Source organism: Aquila chrysaetos, chromosome 6 (assembly GCF_900496995.4).
Source record: "Aquila chrysaetos chrysaetos chromosome 6, bAquChr1.4, whole genome shotgun sequence".
NCBI classification, from domain to species: Eukaryota; Metazoa; Chordata; class Aves; order Accipitriformes; family Accipitridae; genus Aquila; species Aquila chrysaetos.
Window position 1 is genome coordinate 23,142,712 of NC_044009.1, and position 22,832 is coordinate 23,165,543.

The following is a 22,832-nucleotide window of genomic DNA, read 5'->3' on the forward strand; positions in this document are numbered from 1 at the left end:
GGCCCATGTCTTCCCAATCACATCTAATCTTACTGGTATGGTCTATGTTCTACATTTATACTGATTTACAGTTCCAGTTTACAAGAGATGTATCAGTGAGAACAATGTAGTATTTCAACTTAGAAACAGGGGGGAAGAATGAAAAAAACTTGCATATAACTCATAAATGCTGCCTATAAATATGTGAAAACTGTTTAATAAGCATATAAAAATTAGGTCAATTAAGGAAAAGTGGAGTAAGTAAACAAAAGAGTATATTGGTCACTTAAGCAATGGCTGTGTTAAAATGGTAAGTCATTCAACCATTTTTGAAAAAATATAATTCTTTCATAAGCCTGCAGCCATACCATCTCCGTAAACCTCTTCTATTAGCCTGTACAAGTCTTTACATGTTTGTAGGGAATAGATTGAAGGAAAAACTGCATACCGATTCACAGCAGGTAGCTGGTTTCCTTCTGAATCAGCACTGATCCAATGCTACATCTTAGTAGCAGGGATACCATGATACCCTTGAATGACTGATATTAAAGTGAGAGCCTGAGTGTACAATTTCAGTAAGAACCCAGGTATCTTTTCAGAACACAGAGCAAGTCACTTGGTACCTGACCAAATTCTGGTGTGGGTGATTCTTTCTGTTTCCATTTTCCCTGCAGTTCCAAGAAGAGCATGACTCTCTGCACAACAGCGTGCTATGCCAGAGTACTGTGCTTCCACTGCTGTATTTTTAGCAGCACAAAAACCGACTGTTTTGTAAATGCTTTGAAATCCATTGAGCTGGGAGTTCTATATGATGTGTCCAATTTCACCACATATGGAGGTGGTTTTGTCTATCTCAGCAGATAAAATAGCACAGAATTTTAGATTTTAGTCCTTCAAGAGAGCAGCTCCAGCTAAAATACTAGCATCTCAGAGTAAGTGGCTTCATGGAAGTTGGTTTATACCAAGGGAATTACAACACCCAGTTTACACGGACGAGGCATTACTTAAAATTTACTGAAGATTATACAACAATGGGAAGCATACAACTTTCACACACCTGTACAATATTATCCTCACTATGAACGAACTCAGAGGGACAGAGCAAGATATGAACCAAGTAAGGGCTTACTTCTGCATAAACTCCCGCCAGAACACCCACACTTACCCCAAGTCTGTAACTGCTCACTGAAAAACGGTCTGTTACTGCTGAATGGCTACCGGGGCCAATACAAAGCTGTTTCGTCTGTCCTCATACCAGCAGCAGTACAAAAAGTATAGTCCCATAAGCGGCTATGCACATACTGAACTCAAGACCATCTTACTGACAACCTCTTCCCCTCACAGCGCTGCCAGCACCCCAGCTAGTCAGAAGCCGTTTTGTGCGTAACCCCCACCCACAGGCGCCGGCTAGAGGTTGCGCGCGGGAGGAGCCCTCCCTTCCGCCACAGTCCCGCCGCCATCTTGGAGGAGCCGGGCCAGCTTGTTTGCGCAGCTCTGAGTCTCATCTGCTGATGTAGACTCTAAAGCAAAAAATAATCTTTCCCTCGCCTACGCCCTAAAACACCCAACGGCCGAACTCACAATAAAATCGTAAGGGTTAGCGAACGTGGCTCGGCAGATGTATAATGAGGGTGAGGCGGCTAAAGCCCGTTCTCTCGTCTCTCAGCGAGGGGAGATCTCTGCCTTGAACAGCGTTGCTATCTAGACGCAGAGGCGCGGCTCAGGTATCTCCAGTAGCCATAAGAGGTACGAGCGAAAAGCGCTCTGCGTGTCCTACTCGTGAAAGAAAAAGAGAAGCGATACTTGAAACCACGCCCGGTATTGGGGAGCCTGTTAGGCCGGTACCGCCCCCTCCTCCTCCCTGCTCCTAATGCCGGACCTGGCCCCGCTGGTGTAGATGAGACCTCCCCGGCGCGTTTGGGTGCGTTATACCTTTCCCTCTTGCTTTCCCTCACATCTCTTATCCCACCCTGCGCCTGCAGTATAGGCGCCGCAATACCCCGTGCTCCGGGATCGGGTCCTCCTCCCTGTCTAGGCCCGGTCCTCACCGTGGGGCGGGCTGAGCCGGGTGCGGAGAGCCGAAGCGTCCGGCGCAAGTGGGGCCTTAGCCCGACTATGCTCGTGAGGAGAAACGAAACCCGACGCTGCCCATCCTCCTGAAACTTTTTAAACTTGAAGAGCGGAGTTTCCTGTTGCTTCATTTTCCAAATGTGATTTTAAATTATGTAGTTAGAAAGTTGCGTGGAAATCTGCATAAACTCCCTGCGGTAAAACCAGTTTTAGTTTTGTTCTTTTGATGAGGAGGATTGGGATGTTAAACTAGTGTATCTCTAAATGGAAATCAGCCTGGTTACTGCTAGTTTACACCGAGAGCAAACTATTTAAGCCTAGTACAATAATGAGAAATGTGAAAGTTCCAGCGGGATTTCCCTGTTTTTCCTAAGTATCTCATACCAAATCCTTTTTCTGTTATAGGGAAATGTGAAAGTTGTGGAGCACGCTCCAAACAATTCAACACTTTGAAAAATGCCAGATGATGCAGATTCAAAATGCAGTTACCTTTGTGTGGTTTCATCACCTCTACCTCTTAAACAATGCAGAGTGGAGGAAGCACAAAATGCAGCAAGTGCCTTCTATAGCAAAGTAACCTCCTACTTCCTAGCGTAGGGGCTTCCACATGAGCTCATCTTGTGAAACAAAGATCCATTTTCCAAATCAGAACTACACCCACTGATTGTATATCCTGTTTTTGCTGCTGCAGAGATGGTTGTAAATCATTGAAGAAAAACGCTGTCAGAAATGACAGACTCTAATTGTAGACCATGTCTAGAGTATGAAATGTTTCCCTGCTTCTCTCGAAAGACCTTTCCTCTTAATATGAAGCCTGATATGTTGAATTGTTATTAATACGGGACACTTCTCTTTGCCTTGATAATCACATTGGTATTTGTATATTGTGCAGCATTTGTGTTGCAGTCATGGGAACAATAACATATATGTGGCGTTAAACAGCAAAGAGTGAAATTGCTTGAGCCTTGTACATGCATATCAGCCTCCACTTGTTAATGCCAGCAAGGAGTTGCTGGAGCCTTGTGCATCTGTGTGTGTGAAGTTTTAGTATGTTGTTGTTTCCTGCTCCTTGGGGGAGAAAAAAAAGAAAACTTACCCCTGATTTTGGTTGTATTCTGTATGGACTGGGGACAGTGTGAAATAGTTCAAAAATAGGAGTATAATTAAATTCATTAGCAAAAGCTAATGAACATAGAGATGTTTTTTTGCCTGTTTTAGTGTGGAATGGAAATGATTTGTGGTCTGAGGAGTAAACGTGCTTGCTAATATTCTCAGGTGTTTACCTTAAAAATTTTCTTCTTTTGAACCTTGTTTACAGTGTAATACCCAGGGTCAAAATCCAGTGCAGACTTGGACAAACGTGCTTGTGACAAAGGTGGTTTCCTGTGCAGTATGTGAGAAATTATTCAGCTTTAAAATCTTACACTTTGCTCAGGAGAGTCTGAAAGTTAACTAAACACAGAAACTTGTATTTAAGTGCACTTTGGTGCTATCTCCTTGAGGTGTTTTCTCTCAAACCTCTTTTGGGGACAAGAGGACAGATGAGTCACCCTAAAATCAGTGATTTTCTTACCAGAGACCCTAAGACTGTTTCCCAGAAGAGCCCTTCCTCTGTGAAAATTTGGGGTGATAGTGAACTAAAATAGCCAGACTTACAGTAACTCTTCCGTCACCAGTCATTTTCCCTCAGCGTACCAGGGCTTTTCCTGGTTCTTTGAATACAGGAAGAAGAGATTTTGTTGTTGTTGTTCCACGTGTAGGCCTGCCCCTTTAACTCGCTCTGCCCTTAATGTCACTGACGTGATCTTGTAGTATCCTTTTATCTGTCAGTGGTGGTGGTTGTGTTAGACTTCAGCTATTTGGAATTATTCTGGGTTTCTTTCTAAAATTGGGAATGTAAATGAGAATGTGTAGTACTTGAGGTTTCTTTTTTTAAACATCTTCCTGCTCCATAAGCTTTGCATTGAAATCTTTACGCAATACATGAAACATTAACCTGAAGAGGAAAATCTTGAGTGTTTTCTTGTAGCAATATTGGCAAATTACACACATACATGAACACACAAACTAGTGGGGCAGCTTTATCTCTGATGAGTATGAATTTTTTTCTTTTCTCTTGAGAAGGTAAGCTGTTTTTCCTCTCCTCTTTGTAAAGAATTTACATTCAATAACTCTTCTCGTCGCAGGGCCCAGGTAATCTAAATTGAAAGCCAGGCTTCTGGGTTTTACATTGTCATTGCTTTTCTCTTTTTCTTTAATTGTTGCAGCTATGATAACTGTATCTGTGACGTTTGCAAAAGTGGTGGTATCGGATGGAAGGGTGAAGCATGATGCCCTTCATGGTGAAGCGGATCTGGCTCAGATGCATGCAGATGGAATGTATCAGGCTTGCCCCCATAGTGTGACATTCCTGCTATCAAAATACAGTGACCTGGGTTTTGGATGCAAAATTATAAACTGTTTTAGTTTATACTAAACACTTAGGACGTGTTGCTCTTACTCATTCCCCACTTAGAACCCTGGGGGAATGAGTGTTATTGACAAATCACTATATGTGCACAGCTGTTTTTCCTTTTATTTGGAGCATCATTCCTGGTTCACTGGACCAGCGGAATTGTGCAGAAGAATGCATGATCCTAGGTCATTTTTCCTTGGTTTCCCCCCCACTAAAATTATGAAGTAGCCCCTAGCAGTAATTTGTGACGTTGATATTTGTCCAACAGAAAACGAGCTAATGTAATCAAGTTTGTCTGTGGACCATCATTGGAGAATACTGAATGGAAACCAGTGTGTGCTGGATCTGGATCAGTGGATTTGGCAATGGTCAAATGCCGGTCTTCCAATGTTCTTGTGGACAGACTTGTATACAGGTGAGAGAGTTTCAGCACTGGAAGTATTGATCAGCATTTTTTTATAATGAGCATGCGGTTTATGTTATATAAAGGAAGTTCACAAAAATAAATAATTCATATGTGTTTTTTAAAGGCAGATTATTTTTAAGATAACATATAAATAATAATTCTGCATGTCTGAAATTTTAACTCTGTAGGAAATTCCTCCCTACCACCACCACCTGTTTTTAACTAGTTTTAAAAGATTAGATAAAAATCACCTAGAGTCACCTAGAGTAGATTAAAAAAAAAAAAAGTTTATCTGAGATTTCTGAAAATGGCCAAAAGTTGTTAAATTCCTGTCTCCCTTCAGAGCGAGTCATAAATATGACTTCCTCAAGCTCTTTTGAAAGTCCCAGCTGTATGTACCTGGGAGATGCTTTCATATGAGAGTGTTTTGTGCCTCCCCCCTTCTTGACTGCATTATGTCATAAAAACACTCTTTGTCTTTCTGTAGAATTCTAACAAATGTTTGATGCTATATTGAAAATAAGAAGTTAGCAATAAATATGCTTTTCCTCTGATAGAAAACTGTACAAAACACATTCCAGTGCATGAGGGGTTCCTCTGCTTATCAGAGGCCTGAAAATTTTCCCACCTTGCCCTTCCACTCCAGCTGTACAAGTGATAGCATTGCAGGTCCATCTGTGAAATCGAACAGGTTCAAAAGCACAAATATTTTGTCTACCCAGTTTGGTTTTGTTGGAAACAAAACTTTTCAGCTTGCTATATTAAAAATACTGTGGTCCTGGCTGTTTGAAAGGGGCAGCTTCTACTGATGTTTGATTTCTGTTTATGAGGTTTTTTGCTGCTTGCCCTGTTTGCATTAGGGTTAAATGTTGTTGTACTTCTTAGAGCAAACAGTGCATTTAATTCTCCCAGGTTCCTAAATGGTATGATGTAGTGAGGGAAAACACTGTGTTTGTGCCTGCCCCTTTTGGGTTCTGAAGAACAGAACTGTATCAGAGAGGACAGTTGTGTGCTGTAGCAGGAGTACTATAACTGTGTGTTTTCTCTAGGTATTTAGCACAGTCTGTGTAGAACACACATAGGAGGCTGTGATGGGCTAAGCAGGGTATCTGCAGCCTTGTTACACTCAGCTGCAGTTGAATGCTCTGTGCTTCTGAAAATGAGCCAAGGTGGCCTCAGTGCCATTTTGAGGACCCTGTCACATATACATTAGATCTCATTTACACTGTGGTGTGGAAGTGCAGGAGTACTTAAACTTAGTAATGGTTGGGTCTTCTAATGTGGTGGGTTTATGATATTTTACAGCTTGCCTGTGCTGCCCTTCCTTACCTCCCCCTTCCATTTTGCTTCTGAAGGTGTGACCTTGAGGTCATAGCAGCTACTTGTGTTATAATCCCCTAGTGATTCAGAAGACATGCTATCAGCCAGATTAACAGTGTTTGGTTTTTTGTTGTTGGTTGTTTGTTTGTTTTTTTTTTAAATACTGATGGCTTGCTATTGTGACTGTCAGCAACAGCTTTGGAGGAAAAAGCCACTGCAGTTTTTGACTCCGTAGAAAATATGGCTCACTGGTATAGATGTAGATAAAGGAGACTTTGCCCTAGGAACTTAAATTTGATGCACTCTCTTAGTGGGCAGTGGAACCCAATCCATGGGTTTAATCAAATCCAACTCTTATTCCCTTTCTGAGGAAAGTCAGGTGCATGTATAGAGTTATTTTTCTTTTAAACAGCATTGGAATGGAAAAAAAAAGAACCTTGTAGATGAATTTATCTCATCTCCTTAATGCATGGACACAATATGTGACGTTTCCAGAGTGTGTAACAAAAGGCTGAAAATGCTTTAAAAAACGTTATCCAGGTGCTAGAATCTTTCAGTGTATTAGGCTTTGAAGTCGAATTAGTTTTTGCTTTTCAGAACGGTTTAAACAAAACTCTGCAGTATAGTGACTGTACTCCTTGTAAGGGCTAAGATTTGTCTTCAGGTTGCTCATTTCACCTTTCTCCATGTAGGTAGTGGGGGTCAGAGAAGGTTAGATAGAATTTTCATAGTTGGTGGCAACAGAAACTGAGCATAGCACCCTACTTATTTTGTTAATCACATGGGTGGGGGTTTTTCTAGGTTTGAATTTTTATTTCAGTTTTCAGTATGGTGAATCATGAGCATCACATGAAGAAAAAGGCAGTCTGTGGCTTATCTATACTTTCAGAGTTAACCAATTTGCATACTTCAGGTTAGAATTTTTTCTGTGTGGTTCTTCGATCTTTTTGAGCATGCAGGGTGTGTGGGGGGAATCCTTAAAACCCCAGTAACTCATTCAGATTGGAATCACTTTAAATGATGCTAATAAGTAAAGAAATCCACACATTCCTGAATTTATAGATAATTAATATTGTAAAATATTACATATTATATTGTGAATATTTCCTTTATTTTGACTTCATTTAAGGCAGAGTGCGTACCTGATAGCAGTGGTTTTATATGTGGGGGGGGGGGGGGTAATTCTTTGGTCTACAATGTGTGGTTACACTACCTTTTAGCTCCCAAAACTCTTCCTGAAAAATGCCTTGAGACTTTCAGGGGAGAAAAGGTGGTGGTGAGCAGAGGAGTGGAGGGTTGCTGGGAAGAGGTTGGAGCTTTAGACTTAAATTGCTGTGGAACTTAACTCTTATTTCCAGAAGCATTTGAAATATCACTCATCAGCAAGCTGATGACTTTTGTTTCACTTCCTATGGAATTTACAGACTTGTGTTAAGGTAATTTTACTTTTAAAAGAACTTCCATTTTTTTCTGATTAGTATGACCTACCAAGTACTTTTTGTTCTGTAATGAACAGCTGGGAGAACCCCTTGAGAACAGGAGGTCTGTGTAAACTACGTTGGTGTTTTAGTTGTAAGTGAAGTACATTAGATAGAGGAGTTAACTGTGAACTTGTGCAGCAGGTCACTGATTCAGTACCTTTTAATTCTCTCCTACAGAACTGCTTATGTAAAAATGCATCTAGTTAACAGTGAACACCAGAGAAGTGCTGTGGTAGACATGGGCTTCATGTCATGTTGGCTTCCTGTTTAAAAAACAGTAGGCAGTTTTAAAGGGACAGAGACAAAGTGATGACCCGGTGCCAAGTGCCAGCTGTCCTTATTCACCAGATTGAACAAGAATTGGATAAAGAAGAAGAAGAGATGATGGTTTTCCTATGCCGAGACCTTGCTCCTGACTTGGCCACTGCTGACCTTAGAGAGCTCTTGGTGGCTTTGAATGAGAGGGAGAAACTGTCTTTTCTTGGCTTGTCTGAGCTGTTGTACAGAGTTAAGAGATTTGACTTGCTGAGAAGAATCTTGAAGATTGAGAAAGCAACAGTGGAAGCTAACCTTGCCAGGAGTCTCAAACTTGTCCCTGATTACAGGTAATACATCTATTTCAGATTTCAAGGCTACTCTATTTTGTTCAAAATGTGTGTGAGTTGCTTTTGGTTTTGCGGAGGGGTTAATCAATAAAACCAGTGGTGTTCGTACAGTTCTAGAGTAGCAGATAGAAAAGATGCTTTAGAGGAATGTCACTAGTTAGAGATATTTTCTTTTCTAGTTTGCTTTGGGCACATAGCCTTGTGGTATAGCTTTTCTCAGGGGGCCTGTCTCTTACTACTTTTTACACTGTAGTTTTGAGAAGCTTAAATTAAGAATCTCCAGTTATTGTCTTTGAGAAACTTCAGAAGGAAATATATGTACTCATAAGGAAGGTTTTCCTGCCTTAACTTCTGACTGAAGTGAAAACCCTGTAACTACTAGGTAAAAAAGTTGAAAATGTGTTCTGTTGTCTCATTCTCTCACTTCATCTCTATTGAAATATTAAGGAGACTTCTGTTTTCCTAGCAGTGGCTATTACACAGTCAGTCTGAGTAACGCAGGTGCTCATTAGCAAGAGTAGGTATTTTGTAATTGGATCTTGGAGCAAGGTAGGCTTTTTTCCTGTTGTTTAACTGGGAATGGTATATTAAGACTGGAACATGGGAGAAGTTGGGTAGTAGGGCAAGTGTGGGATCTTGCTGAAAGCTAATCATTTAGTAATGTCTCAACTTTTATTTCAGGGTACTAATGGTAGAGATTAATGAGAATCTGGAAAAAGAAGAAGTGGGTTCTCTTGTTTTCCTACTCAGAGATTACGCACCTCGTATGAAAATGGTGAAAGATAAGGTATGTCTTTCTGCTGGTCTTCTCTGGAGCAATGAGAGATTGAAGTAAAAAGGGAAGTAGCTAGACAGTAAAGGAGGAGAGAAAGTACTGCAAGGGGTAGTGAGGCAGGAGTAGACAGAAGTCAGAAAGTGGAGAAGGAATAATGGCTTCTATTTAATTTTATTTTTTTTTAATTCAAGAAAAGAAGCATGAGAAACAGTAAGACAGAATAGTGAAGACTTGCTGTAGTGAATGGTGTTAGCATGTCCCTCACAGGCAGAAGGCATTAAAAGAAAAAAATCTTTCTTCAGTATTACTGATCTGAAAGTTCATATATGAAGGATCTCAAACCAATAATCATATGAAATGTATCTTGTGTTACAAGGTCACTTCTTATGTTTGTGCTTTGCTTTACTTACAAAAGAACAGTTTTATTTTAATTATGTCTTTCTCTGTACATTTGCATTCTGAATATTTGTTTCAAGTGCTCTGAGAAAGCAGAGATTCAGTAGAGGGGGTTCAGAAAACTTGACCACTGTCCATAGAAGACTGAAGATTTCTATCTTCTTCCTTTGGGTTTTTTTGTTTTTCTCTCTTTAACCAAAGAAGAAAAGAGGCCCTGCAAAATTGCCCAAAGCCTTTCTTACCTCTTGCTTTGTGGCATGTGAGGTGACATTCCAACTGGCTGGCTTTTTAGCAGCAAGAAAATGCAAAGCTGTTTCCTCAAAAACTTTGATTTTTTTTTAAGAATATCACTTCCTAGTTTCCATTACTCCTATGATAATACCAAGAATTCTTATATTTTCCAGATAATTTTCTTAGTGTTTCAGAAGGTAATGTCCCTAGTTCTTGAATGTACAACCTTTATGACCTCCCCACGTTATTTTCTGGGTTGCTTTGTTACTTAGTGATAGAGAACAAATTACTGATATGACAGTATGGTTTTCTGTTGCTACTCTAGAGTTTTCTAGCTCTTGTGATTGACCTGGAGAAACTCAATTTGGTGGCTCCTAATCAACTGGATTTGATGGAAAATTGTTTTCGAAATATTCACAGGATAGACCTGATTAGGAAGATTCAGAAGTACAAACACGAAGGTAAGATGCTATTTTTGCACTGGTTACTCTTGGTATTAAGGATCAGATGTGTTCTTACTGAAGACAAAATTATGAGTTACAAGTCAGAGTATTTGCATGCTTCAGGGATTTAGGCTTTTAAAACAGTTGATATATCATGGTGTATTTCTCTGTGTGTTTCTGTTAAATTTTCAGCTTTAATGTCCTCCGTTCATTCTCAGCCAGTATATGTAAATGCACTTCAGGCATCTCTCCCTAATCTCAGTCTGATTGATCCTCCTTATAATTCAGGGGTAAGTATGCAATAAATCAGACAGATCCTTTATTTTTAAATATTGCCAGACATTGAAAGGGGATTCATCTTTGCAGAGCCTAAGGAATGAGAGATTGCTACTAACTAAAATATTACTTGGTTTATTTCTCTTATTCCTGTTACTTGCTGGGTTTAGGGTCTGATTTAAATCTTCTGACTGAGAAAGATCCTCTTTAAAGAGCTTATGTGATTTTTTTCCTATTAGTTGGATATGTAAAATCTGTATCTTGAAACTTTTTTCCTACTACTCTGGGGAGTGAAAAGTATTGCTTTGACTGTTGTTTGCAAAATGTATCATTCTTTGTACTTGGGGACTTTGCAGGGAAAGTAACTTTTTAACTTTGGAAGCTGAAGGTTATGGCTTCTTAAGGAGAGCTTTTCAGATTTTTTTTTTTTGTGGTTTGTTTTAATCTCATTTTAACAAAGATATCTCAGCATGTGAAAAGTCATCAAATCCTATTGCATGCTACATTCTTTATATTTGGGTTAGGTCTGATACTGTAACAATATGACCTTACTTAAAGTCATTAGTCTTGCTAAATGAATTTGATGAGATTATTTCTGTCATGTGTTCAGTAAATATGTACATATAAAGCTTACATACAAGACACCAGTGATGCAATTTGTCTTTACTAACAAAGCCACAACAGCTTTGTTTTCCATACTACTAATAGGAAATAGTTTGCATTGACTTTCCGTATTATGATAATACTGTTACAATTTCCTTTCTAATTCAGTGAAAGTTCCTTCCTGCTGCTCTATAGGAAACAAAATTCACATCGTCAGAGTTTTTTTGTTTGTTTTACTATGTTAGGGAATAAGCTTTTCTTTGCTGTTCGTGGCAAGCTGGTAATTTTTTTCTGAGGAGAAACGGTTTTGGATTTTTTGTTTGTTTGTGGTTTTGATAGGGGTTTTTTTTACTTGTTATTTTGTAATTCTACTTAGCTGATAGATATGAATCTAAAATATGTAATCCTTTTATTGAGGAAGAAAAATACTATTGTGTTATATTTCGGAACTCATGATTATTAATTCTTGAAGGAGACAGGGAAAATATACCTTTTTCTTCATTTTAGATCCAGAATGTGAACAAAGAAAAATCACAAAATGGACAAAGTCTTATTCTAGGTAAGAGCATTTTATCTAGTTTTGATAATCTAAAAGAGCCAAACGATGAATTTCATTGTATCAAAATGACTTCTGTTTCATAGTTGTGTTTGTGGCTAATCCAGTTGATAACACCAGGAGCAGAGAGTATTTCATACCTCTGAAAATTGAGCCTTGCCTTATTGTTTGCTTCTGTATTTGCTTTGCTTACGCTGCCACATCTCAAAACTTTATTGAAATTGTTGTGGGCTTCCACTGTCACAACTTTTTAACAGAATAAATAGTTTATTAATAAAATCATGGAAAAGGTTGACTAGCCAGCTCTGGAGGCCCGTGTAGTACAGCAGTGCCCACTGTGTCTTGAGTAGGAAGTTTTTGTGTCAGTTCAGTGGTGAACTCTCCACCAGGCCAGCCAGGAGGTTGTCCAGTGAGTACCAGGTTCTTACCATGTGTGTTGTGTTCTTTCTGGAAACCCAAAATACTTCTCAAATATGGTGATTTTTAAGAATAGTTGGCTGAATTCTCTCATTGTAGGAGGGATTGTTTGTTTGTTTATTCTAGTCACAAGCAATGTAGAATGCAATCCAAATAATGTTTTCGAGGTGAAAATTTTGGGGTTTTTTTTTGAACTTCAGTAGCATACATAGAAACTAAGAGGTCCAGGTGAGTGAGAACTTGGCTGAACTAGATAGGTTCCTCTTTAACTGCTTTGGTGTCAAAACAAATGTCACTGGTACCTACATACTGAGATTACTTCTGTATGTTTTAACTGCAGCAGAACCAGTCCACATGTCCATTCAGGAATCTGGACCAGTGTCACATAAGGTATGTGCTTGTGCATATGTATGCATGTAAATATAATAAAAACCTCTGCAGGTATTTACCTTAGTTTTCTTTGTGTTTCATTTTGAGATTTTCTTTAATTGCATGCAAACAGAACAATGTGTACATCCATATCTTCCTCAGCCATAAACAGGTTTTATGAATTGCTTTTGCAGAATATATGTTTGATATAAAATATTTGCTGCTGCTCTGGAAGCAGCAGCCTGCAAAATGCATGTACATATGATGCGCATGTGTTGTATATTTATTAGCAGAGGCTAAGTCAAAACCTGTTGGAAGTCAGAACCCTTGCCATCTACATTAGAAGTTGCAGGGTTTCTTTACATGCAGTAAATTTTGTGCCTTTTTTCCCCTGCCCCTTGCTCTCCAGGTAGAAGACAGATGTGCTTTGAATATTAATGATAAGAATGGATTACTGCTATTTTCACTAGCTCTCCTATAGGCCAGGAACCAGGGAGTTACCTATAGCAAATTGATTGTAATCTTTTTAAAGGGGAGAAGAACTGTGATAGAGTCATTACAGATTATTTAGGAACAAGGAGGTTGTTCCACTAAATAAAGAAGTAAATGTTATTCTGATGAGCAGTGCTTGCGTGCACACCTGAAGAACACAAAAGTTCTCCACATTTATTGTGTTGGCAATATGAAGCTTATAGCTCCCAACATCTCAATAGCAGTTACACTTAAGGAAATTAATTTGGAAGTACTGTAGAAGGATCATTGCTGTATTAGTCCAGGCCTTTAAAAAGCCCCTCCACCCCATACAGCTTTTTTTTTTTTTTTTTTTTTTTTTTTTTTTAAACATTTGAAGATCTGTCCAGAGTTAAGGTTCAGTCTCAAACTTACTGCTTTAGTTTCTGGTACAGTCTTAGTCTTTGTTTAAGGATCTTTATGGTAGTAAGATTGCATAACAGAAGGATGCAAAAATTAAGCCTGTACTAAAAATAGGAGGAAAAACTATTAGTTCATGTCTCCTGTTTTTTTGTTTTTGTTGTGTAGATAAGACATACTACACCCCAGTAGATAGACTTCTGCTAGCTACAGAAGAGTGTAATTGAATAGATCAAGTCTGTAAGTTGAGAGAGTGACATATTAACTTAGTATTTGTCCTTCACGTTCCTCAGGTGTTTGATGATCAGTACAGAATGCAAAGTCAACCTTTAGGAATATGCCTGATAATAGACTGTATTGGCAATGACACAGGTAAGTCTCTGGAATTTCAAGTTCCTTATCTTGTTAATCTTGGATAATTAGAACAATTTAGTATAAAGAATATGATGTACATTTACCAGCCAAATGAGGGTAATGTTGTCCTAGTCAGTTAGTCTATCAATTCTAGTAAGTCTTCTAAAGCAGAGAGTTGGAAGGCCCAACCTGAGGTTAAGCCAACTGTCCTAACTATTGCAAACAATATTTTGTTGGTTTTTGGCACAGAATCTCTGAATGAAAGAACTTGAAAGGGGATAGACTGAATTCTGGGAGGGAGAAGAAGGATGTTCAGAGACCAACAGAACAGTTAAGCTATAGTCATACAGCAGGTTATTGACAGAGATGGTAAAGATAATGTTTCCCACCAGTTAACAAAACCAAAACTGTTGTGGATTTGAAGCGTAATCATATCGGACACCACAGCAATTGAATAGCTGAAGGCATGTGGTCATTTATTAATAATGCACCTAGGCTTCTGTTACATTTTTGGCAGTTTAACTGAAACCATCATCATAGCTTTTTAGGGAAAGGAATTTTCTTCATTCCCTCTTGGTTTAGCTGAAAAAAAAAAAAAATTAAAAAAAAATTTGCATGTAGAATTCAAGATAGTCGATGCCTTGGTTAAAATGTGGGGTTTTCCTGATTGCCTTTGTAGAATCCAAAAATTAGATTCTTGCATAAGCAAAAAAAACCCCCACTCTCTAATCATTATAACACATGAGGCTAAAAATAAAAATGAAGAGAGTACTTGCAGTCAGTTTTGTAATAGGCTAGGAGATGTAGGGAAAGAAGAGGGTTTGTTGGCATATCTTTTCTCTTTATCGTAACTAATGGTCCAGCAGATGGACCAACTTAGAATTATTGATGTAGCTGTTGAAGAGTAGTGGATGCAGAGCACAGACACAGAAAGTAAAATTTTTATGTTTGCTTGTCAATAGTATTTTAGGTAAATGATATAAAACAAGAGACTTAGTTTTCCATTAGGGTAACAGGAACTAGAACTGATTCATAATCCTGCCATGCATGGAGAAGAGGGACAAGGAATGCACTTAACGCAGTTACATGCAACTGGGAAGCATCCGTAGGATCTGATTTCAGTCTGTCCTACCAAGTTCATCAGTGACCTCTGCCAAAAAAAAAAAAAAAAAAAAAAAAAAAGAACAAGGATGCAATTGCTGGATGTAGAAATTAAATTGTTCAATCTAAAGCACTTCTTCACTTCTACTCTCAAAAAAAAAAAAAAAAAAAAAGCTGACTCTGCCCCAAGAGGAAAATAAAACAAAGCCTGCCAAAGACTGAAAGATTGGGGGTGGGGGAAGCTCTTGGGATCAAACATTCTGCTCTGTCCTGTTGACTTCTTCTTTACTTTCCTGTTCTTCTCTCTTTCATGGTAGCTTTAGAGAATGAACCTTCTGATGCAAGAAACTTACTATGCAGCCTTAATCTGGAAGGTAGCATGATAGTCTGCTCCAGTACCAAAAGAATTACTTATTACTTGGAGTTCTGTTTCTTAAAAGCAAATGCAAAAAGGATTGCTAGAGAATTTTCAGTGTGGAGAGCTAATGAAAACATGAGGTGTGAAAATAGCCTTGTTTAAAAAGAAAATCTTTCAATTTCATTGTCTCTAATGTGATATAAACATGTGCTGACCTGATTTATTGAACAAAGTGTTTTACTATGCCAGGTCTGAGTTTTTTAAATGAAACAGTAAGTATAAAAGCAGGTGAGGCACATACACTGGAGAAAACAGGAAATAAAGAAGGAACTGCTATGTCAGTTCATAGTCACAGATATATGCATTTAAATGTGTGCCTTCTAAGGAAGAGTCTATCTTTTGCACAGGCAATATACCGTGCAGACCCTTTTGTCATAGTAATTGCTACTAAATACAAAGGTGTGCACAAAATTAAAAAAAAAAAAGGCACATGGTATTCATGAACTCATATGGTCATTTCAGTATTTGTACAAAAACAGAAAGTATGATTGTGATAGAGGAAGTCTGCTGACTGGAAAGGACAAAAATGGGTTACATGTTTAGCATCTGACATGTAAGATACACCTGCAAATCGTGGCTCTGCTGCTGTTGTGCCAAAACCGTCGAAAGCAAGTCTTAGTGTGCCTCAGTCTCCATGCATGTCTGCATTGGATACAGAAGCAATTAAACCATGTGTATGTCTCAGATGTTTAGCGTCACCAGTGCATCATCAGCATTTTAACATGATGGAAAGCAAGACTTTCACTGAAGTAGTGTGCTAGTGAGATTCAGGAGAGGTAGGACATATGGCATTGCTTAAAGGAGTTTGTTAGAAAGGCATCCACTACTCTATAGAGTTGTTGTGCCACAGTACTTCTGAAGTCTGAAAATACCACAGAAAGAGAAGAGGACAAGGAGTACATTAGGAATGTATCTGTGGTGTGCGTTAAGAGACTGTAGTTACCCCAAGATTTAATTTGAGAAAGATGAACCAATAATAGATACGATAGGATCAAGGATTACAACAATTGAAAATGCTCAGTGTAAACAATGTGAATTCATCAGATGCTGATAAAATTGAAACTGAAATGCACCTTGCTGTTTTGTAAATAGAATCTTGCTGTTTTGTAAATAGCTGCTTTTGACTTTTCCATTTGGAAGCCAATTTTTATCCTTACGTTGTAAACAATCGAGGGGAGAAAAGGGTAGTTTTTTATGTAGCATGGAAATGCTCAAAAGTCAGTGGAGGTTTGTTGGGAGATGATTACTGTTGAAGAAACAGATATTTTCTGATCTCAGGTTGCAGCATGTAATGCTGTGTTTTGTCTTGCCTTAAAGTAAAATTGCTGTATCCAAAGCTTACCATGTATAATTTCTGATTCATTGTTAAACTAAGGTATCAGCTCTAAGTTTGTTGGGTTTAATTTTTTTTAATTGTGACACTTAGAGTGTGTGTATGGTCTAAGGTGACACCAAGTTTTGTATCTTGCTGTGTATGCACACGTGCTAGCAAGGTAAGTAAATTACAGGAAAAGCACTCTCGTTGCGGTAACTCTCGTTTTGCTATGTACTACTGCCCTCTAATGGATGAAGTGCTTCATGGAGTCTATAACTGCCCAACGGTATTAATACTGAATCTTCCACCTGAATTTTGAGAGCATGTTTTACTGCCTAAAATAGAGGGAATTTTCCTTTCTATTTCCAAATAAAAAAATGTCTGGAAAGTTTCTGACTTATTTTACAAAATGTAATCAAACCAACAGAACTGGAATGAAACTCTATAGTTCCTGTTTATAACCTTGCTATAGTATAGAGTTTGTATCTACCCTGTATTTTGCTGAGGAAAGTTATGAGTTCTGTTCTGTGTTTTCACTGTGGTCTTTCTGAGGAGAACACTGTGGTAGTACAACTCCTGCTTTGCTGCCAGTTACCTCTGAAATAGCCTCTGCTAATTAGGGGTTGTTAAACTTTTGAAGCCAAGGAACACGCTAGCTTCCTGTGTCTGTAGGGCATTTTACATACACATGGCACTTGATATTTCCTGTCATATCAGAAACTGTGCATGGGCAATGTACATGTGGTTTATACTAAAGATAGGATGCTACAGGTATGAGTCATTGTAATAGCTTGTGGTTCTCTGAACACTTAAAAAATACCTGTGGTTTTAACCACCATGTATCTGGTTTCACTCCCATATTAATAAACATCCAAAGTAGTTATTCAGAGCATTGCACATTTTTTTGCAGCACAGGTTAACACAAACACAATAGAGTTAAATCTTGATTTTTGGCTATCTACAGTTTTAATTTCTAACACATTTGAAAGGGTTCATTGTTCAGCTTTTTTTTTTTCCCCTGAAAATGCCATTCTGTCACAGTTAAGACTCCAGTGTCCATTCTCCAACTGGAACTCATCACTTAACGTCCATTTTATATAGTAGGAAGCATAAATGACTGCAGCAGGTTCCTTTGGGACTGATGAAAAGGAGCCTCTGTGTTTCCTATGCAGTTCTGTATATCTATAATAACAATTCAGAGTAATTTTGACAAGTTAAAAGGTGAAACAGACTTCCCAAACTATCCAGATCACTTCTTGCCATTTCAAGAATGTTCTGTGTGAAGCATTTTCTAATGTTTCTTGCCTGATATTTTAAGTCCTAGGAACTTGGGATACTGGCTCTAAATTAAAGTATCCAAGTGTCTGTGGAATTTGGAACAGATCACATGCTAAATAATATATTGTGTCTTTGCTATCATGAAGTACATAACTCATATTAAAGACAACATGCATGTGGCACTGTAAGTATGTGATGTACTGTGATCAACATCATTCTCTGCATTTTTTAATTATTGTGATGAAATAAATGTCTTATTTCCAATAGTGAAATACTGTAAATACTGTAATTCAAGATAGTTGAGACTGAGCCTTGATGTGCTGTGATTTAATTACATCTTGCTTTTTTCAGATGTGTTGGAAGAGACCTTCAGAGGCTTGGGCTATGACGTTCATTGTCACAGATATTTAAATATGAACACCATGAATCAAACATTACTTGAAGTTGCAAGGTTGCAGAAGCACAGAAATTTTGACAGCTTCATTTGCATATTGGTCAGCCGTGGAAGTCCTCAAAGCATCTTCTGTACAGACCATACCTTTTCTGGATTCCCTTTGGAACAAATAAAGAAATACTTTACAGCAGACTCATGTCCTGAACTCCTAGGAAAACCGAAGCTTTTTTTTTATTCAAAGCTACATTGTGCCAGAAAGTGAGCAAGAATGTACTAGTCTGTTGGAAGTAGATGGGAATGATGAGAAAATTACTGCTAATGCAAAAACTCCTTGGAAAGTCACTATCCCCCAAGTAGCAGACATCTTCTGGAGTCAGTGCAAGGCAGATGTGTCTACACTAGAAAAATCTCCGAGTTCATCCTCATATTATCTGCGTTGTCTGGCTGAGCTACTCCGCAATCCTCATAAAAGGTAAATGAAAAAAAGAGGAAAAAATAACCCTTTTCCTATGACAGCCTGCTGTCCTAGAGAAAGAGAAACCTTAAGTTTCATCCTGTCTGGTCCTGTGTCATAGGTTAAAAGACAAGTATAACTGATCCTGGAACGATGGCACAGGAAGGTAGTCTAAAGTAGGAGTGAGGTTTCTGATTCTGGAGAGTAAAATTAAAGTGTGTTGGGGCTTGCAGAGTGAGAAGGGAAGAACCTGGCTTGGGTAATGTATGTCAATGCTTTAAACAGGATTGGAAATCTTCCTTCTCCAAGATAACAAGGCATGCACCAGGCTTCTGTCAAATTGAGGATTGCCTTTTATCATTAAGAAGGGCCCTGCTTGCAAATATAAGAAGTCAGTGCCTAAGTTCCAGGAGAAGGCAGTTGAGAGGAAAGGTTTTTGTCCTTTCTTTAGATCTAATTAACCCTCCGCTCAGGGAGCTGCTAGATTGCCAATTTTTAATCTTGAATTCAAGCTATCAGAAAACTTTAGTCTATCTAAAGAGGTTATCAAAGGGAATCTGAGCAAAAATGAGGTATGTTTGGATATATAATTTACGAACAAAGGTTTTCTTTGCACAACCGATCTACCAGGGGGCTAGCAACTGTTTTTCAAGGTAGTTGTGGCGTTAACATTTAGTACCCTTTTACAAACCCTAAAACCTTGTAATGAAATCACAGATCATCATGTCAGCGTAACCATTATCACAACAGTGATTTGGGTTATAACAAATTGTCTCCAAAATGCATATTCAGCCTTGGGTTTTAGAGGTGTAACTGCTGCAATAAAGACTGAAATTTTAAACTTTCTCCTTGCTGAGTCTAAAGTTGTCTTCTCTCTTGTGGATGCTTAAATGGTGTCTTGCTTCATTCTCTAATAGAAAGCTTTTACTTTTGTTGCTGCAGGAAACTCTCTATATTAGATATCCATACGGAACTGAACAGAAAAGTCTATGAATGGAATAAGACCACTGACCCAAGCCAACAGTACTCGCTTCTGCTTCAGCACACACTAAGGAAGAAACTTTTTCTTTCTCCCACTTAACTGGTGTTGAAAAGGACATGTCTGAAGTGGCTAATGAGAAACACTTACTATGATAGTTTCACACATACTTTTATTTTATGCATTGTTATTGCATGTATATCTAAAGTGCCTATTGCTTCCAAACCCAGTATTTTGGTGTGTTAAGGCACTAGATCTTATATTTTAATACAGAAGGCTCTGAAAGCTTGGATGAGAATGGCAGCTATCGTATAGCACTGCAACAGATCTTACAACCAAGTACAACAGGTAAACAGGGTGGAAAGAGCTGTAAACTGTATAGCTGTTGGGTTTTCCAGGGTTTTGTGTTTTCATTGTTTCATTGGTTGTTTTTTAGCATACCTATTAGCAGTGCACCGATCTAGGTTCTTCTGTTGATGCTTAAAACAAATACAAGCCAGTGCAAACCACTGAAATTCACTGGGTACTTTTTCCAGCACCTAATAATGGAAAATGTGTCAGGAAAGAATGCCTACCCAGCAATGCTAGTTCTTCATTAACAAGTTCTGGCTTGCATGCCTCCACAGACTAGCAAAACAGAAGGGGAGAGTTGGTCTTTTAAAGATTCCATCTGCCTGCTGCATTAGAGGTTGTGATTCACCCAGAACCCTGTGTCATCAGTACTGTCCACAGCACACAAAGGTTATATATTAATAAATGAGACAGTCTGCCATGTTTTGGGCTATGTTTTCTGCTGATGCAAAAATGAGGCTACATGTGGCAGGGCTTTACAGTAATCTACCATGCAGTTAAAAAAAACAGGGATTTTGGCAGATATTTTGTGGAAGCTGAAGCATGATTCACACTTCTTGTACCACTCATAGTTGTAAGAGTACACTATCATATTTGAACCTAAATGTCGTGTAGCAGCCACTGGCTCTTAAGACTGGATTAAGTTAAGCACCCCACCCTCACTGCTTTTGTTTATGAAAAAGGAGTTGTCTTTCTTAATTGATTTTTTTTTTTTTTCCAAGTTGCCCTTGTTCTTCTGAAAAAGACATGAGTGAAAATTGTCCTAAATACAGAAATTTTTCTCCAGTGGAGCAGATGCCTAACATGAAGAGTTCATTTAATCTGTTTGTTATATAGCAGTATAACCTGGACGAGTTGTACTGAAATTTATTGTCACTGAATTTATGGCATTCTCTTCCCTCCTAAAGTAGGCCACTTGCAAACTTCTAATACTCCTAATACAGTCCCCTGTCCAGGAAAAAAATTCAAGGCCTTGGCATGCTTTGCTTGGTTTCTGGTGTAGTTACACCATACATCCTTCTGGCATGTGTTTCATGCAAGCAGAAAGGAAAGGGGTTTCTGCTAATACAGGGTATGCTAGTTCCTTGAGCAAATACACTGCAAAAAGATTTTTTGCTAGTGTAGCTGCATTTGATTTGAGCAAAAAGGTGTGCTTACATGGATAACTTCACCAACAACGCTTTTCATTGTAGACCAAGTCTAACAGGCAGCTAGCCTTTTGATACTGCACATTGTATACTATCAGTATACATTAATATATTGATAATAATCAGGAGGGCTTGGCCAGTAAACTTACTCTGGTAGCAGTGACTTCTTTTTATTCCTTGATACTATGTTGTACTTAGGTGTTGGCTTGACATAATTTTTATTAACTTTTTTTTTTTAAACCAGGCTTTCTTAAGTTTCATTCAGAAAAAAAACCAAATGAGTTTTCAAGTAGCTTCTGTAATTGAAAGTAGAAATCACTTTTATTTGGCAAAGAGTAGATACTGAAGTCTAAAAAGTGCTCAGGAGTTCTTCCTTGTTATGTGATGTAGACCCAGTCTCTTCCTGGCTTAAGAGGTTCCTAAACTGGTGATTGATGAGGATTGTTAAAAGTATTTGAAGAGGAGAAACCCACTGAATAAGTTTTACCTTATAGTCTTTTAACTATCCATATAAAATGTTAAGATTAAAATATATATTTATTTATATTAATGTACCATTTTGTATAATATAAAAAGTACACTTTATATCATTGTGATTAAATCTTCACTCGTTATCTTTTCTTACATTTTGTATTCAGTTTTATTTGCATGTTGACTCTAGATAGTTACATACACAGTTGTGGTAAGAAGAAATTTTTGCACAATTTAGAAAAATAATTCACCTGTATTGCAAGCCTATGCATTCCATACTTTTCTCTTTCCACTTCATAAGCTCTAGTGTCCTCTAATAAAATTATATGGAAACTTTTTAATAGCTTTGAATTGGGAAATGCAGCCCAATGTTTTATGTTAAACTGTGGGTACATATGTTACTTGTGTTATTGTAATTTTGTATAGGCACAGGCATAGGAGGAAAAATAGAATATAATTTTTTGCAAAATTCAGACATTCTCTAAAAGCTCGTTCTTTATGAGCATTAAAATAAAAATACTAAATCCATTTTCATGATGTTATAAGTGTGGAAATAGATGTATTGTAGCGAGGCAGGGAGAGGGGGCAAGTCTTCCTTTCAGTTTACTGTTTTCTAAGAAAGGGCCTGTTGAACTGGTCTAGTGCCATATTACTTCTGGCTTTAAAAATACTTTGTGTCTTAAAATTACGTTCATGTGTATTCCACACACTCAAGTAGAGAACTTACTGCATTGCATCAACAGAAGGGTCTGTATTATATGTAATAGGTAATAAAAATAGCATTCATTTCTGACCCTGAATATTTAATAACTGACTATCTTACAGTAGAATAAAGCACAAGTGTAATTTTGAAACTCTACCTTGCTCATGTTTCATGGGGTAACAGAAGGATTATAAAATGACAGATTTGGAATCTTAGAAGTTACTTCCTGTAGTGGTTGGTAAATGAAGCAAATGGTGAAAGAGATGTTTTCTGTGGTTGTAGAAATAAGATGTGGTTTCTAGTTATCATATATATATCTATGTGATGTTAATAAATGTGATTTCTTTCACAAATTAACTTCACTTTTTCCCATTTCCCTTACTAGCTTTTGCATGTGATGAGCACTTCTGCTGCCTTATAGACAACCAAAAGCAGGGAGAATGGAACCAAGAGGAGGCAGAGAGATGAGGGAAAGAAAGACGGAAATTTCAAACAGGATCAAGAAGGGGAATGGTAGGGAGAACCAAGAGAAGAACAAGTAGGGAAAAGAAGATTTGGAGGAGAAATACAGCATCAATATTGGAAGGAGAAAGAAGAAAACAGGAGAAAAGGGA

General features: G+C 38.1%; 1 protein-coding gene across 1 annotated transcript; it reads left to right on the forward strand.

Moving 5' to 3' along the window:
* Positions 1–1,473: 1,473 nt before the first annotated feature.
* On the forward strand, positions 1,474–22,567 carry CFLAR (CASP8 and FADD like apoptosis regulator). Its single transcript, XM_041124360.1, is given in 12 exon segments — positions 1,474–1,900; positions 4,773–4,919; positions 7,889–8,316; positions 8,998–9,103; positions 10,044–10,179; positions 10,354–10,451; positions 11,548–11,599; positions 12,354–12,403; positions 13,546–13,624; positions 18,070–18,338; positions 18,340–18,584; positions 19,509–22,567. Coding segments are annotated over 10 exon segments (1,470 nt in total). The 5' UTR covers positions 1,474–1,900; positions 4,773–4,919; positions 7,889–8,020; the 3' UTR covers positions 19,648–22,567.
* The last annotated feature ends 265 nt before the right edge of the window (positions 22,568–22,832 follow it).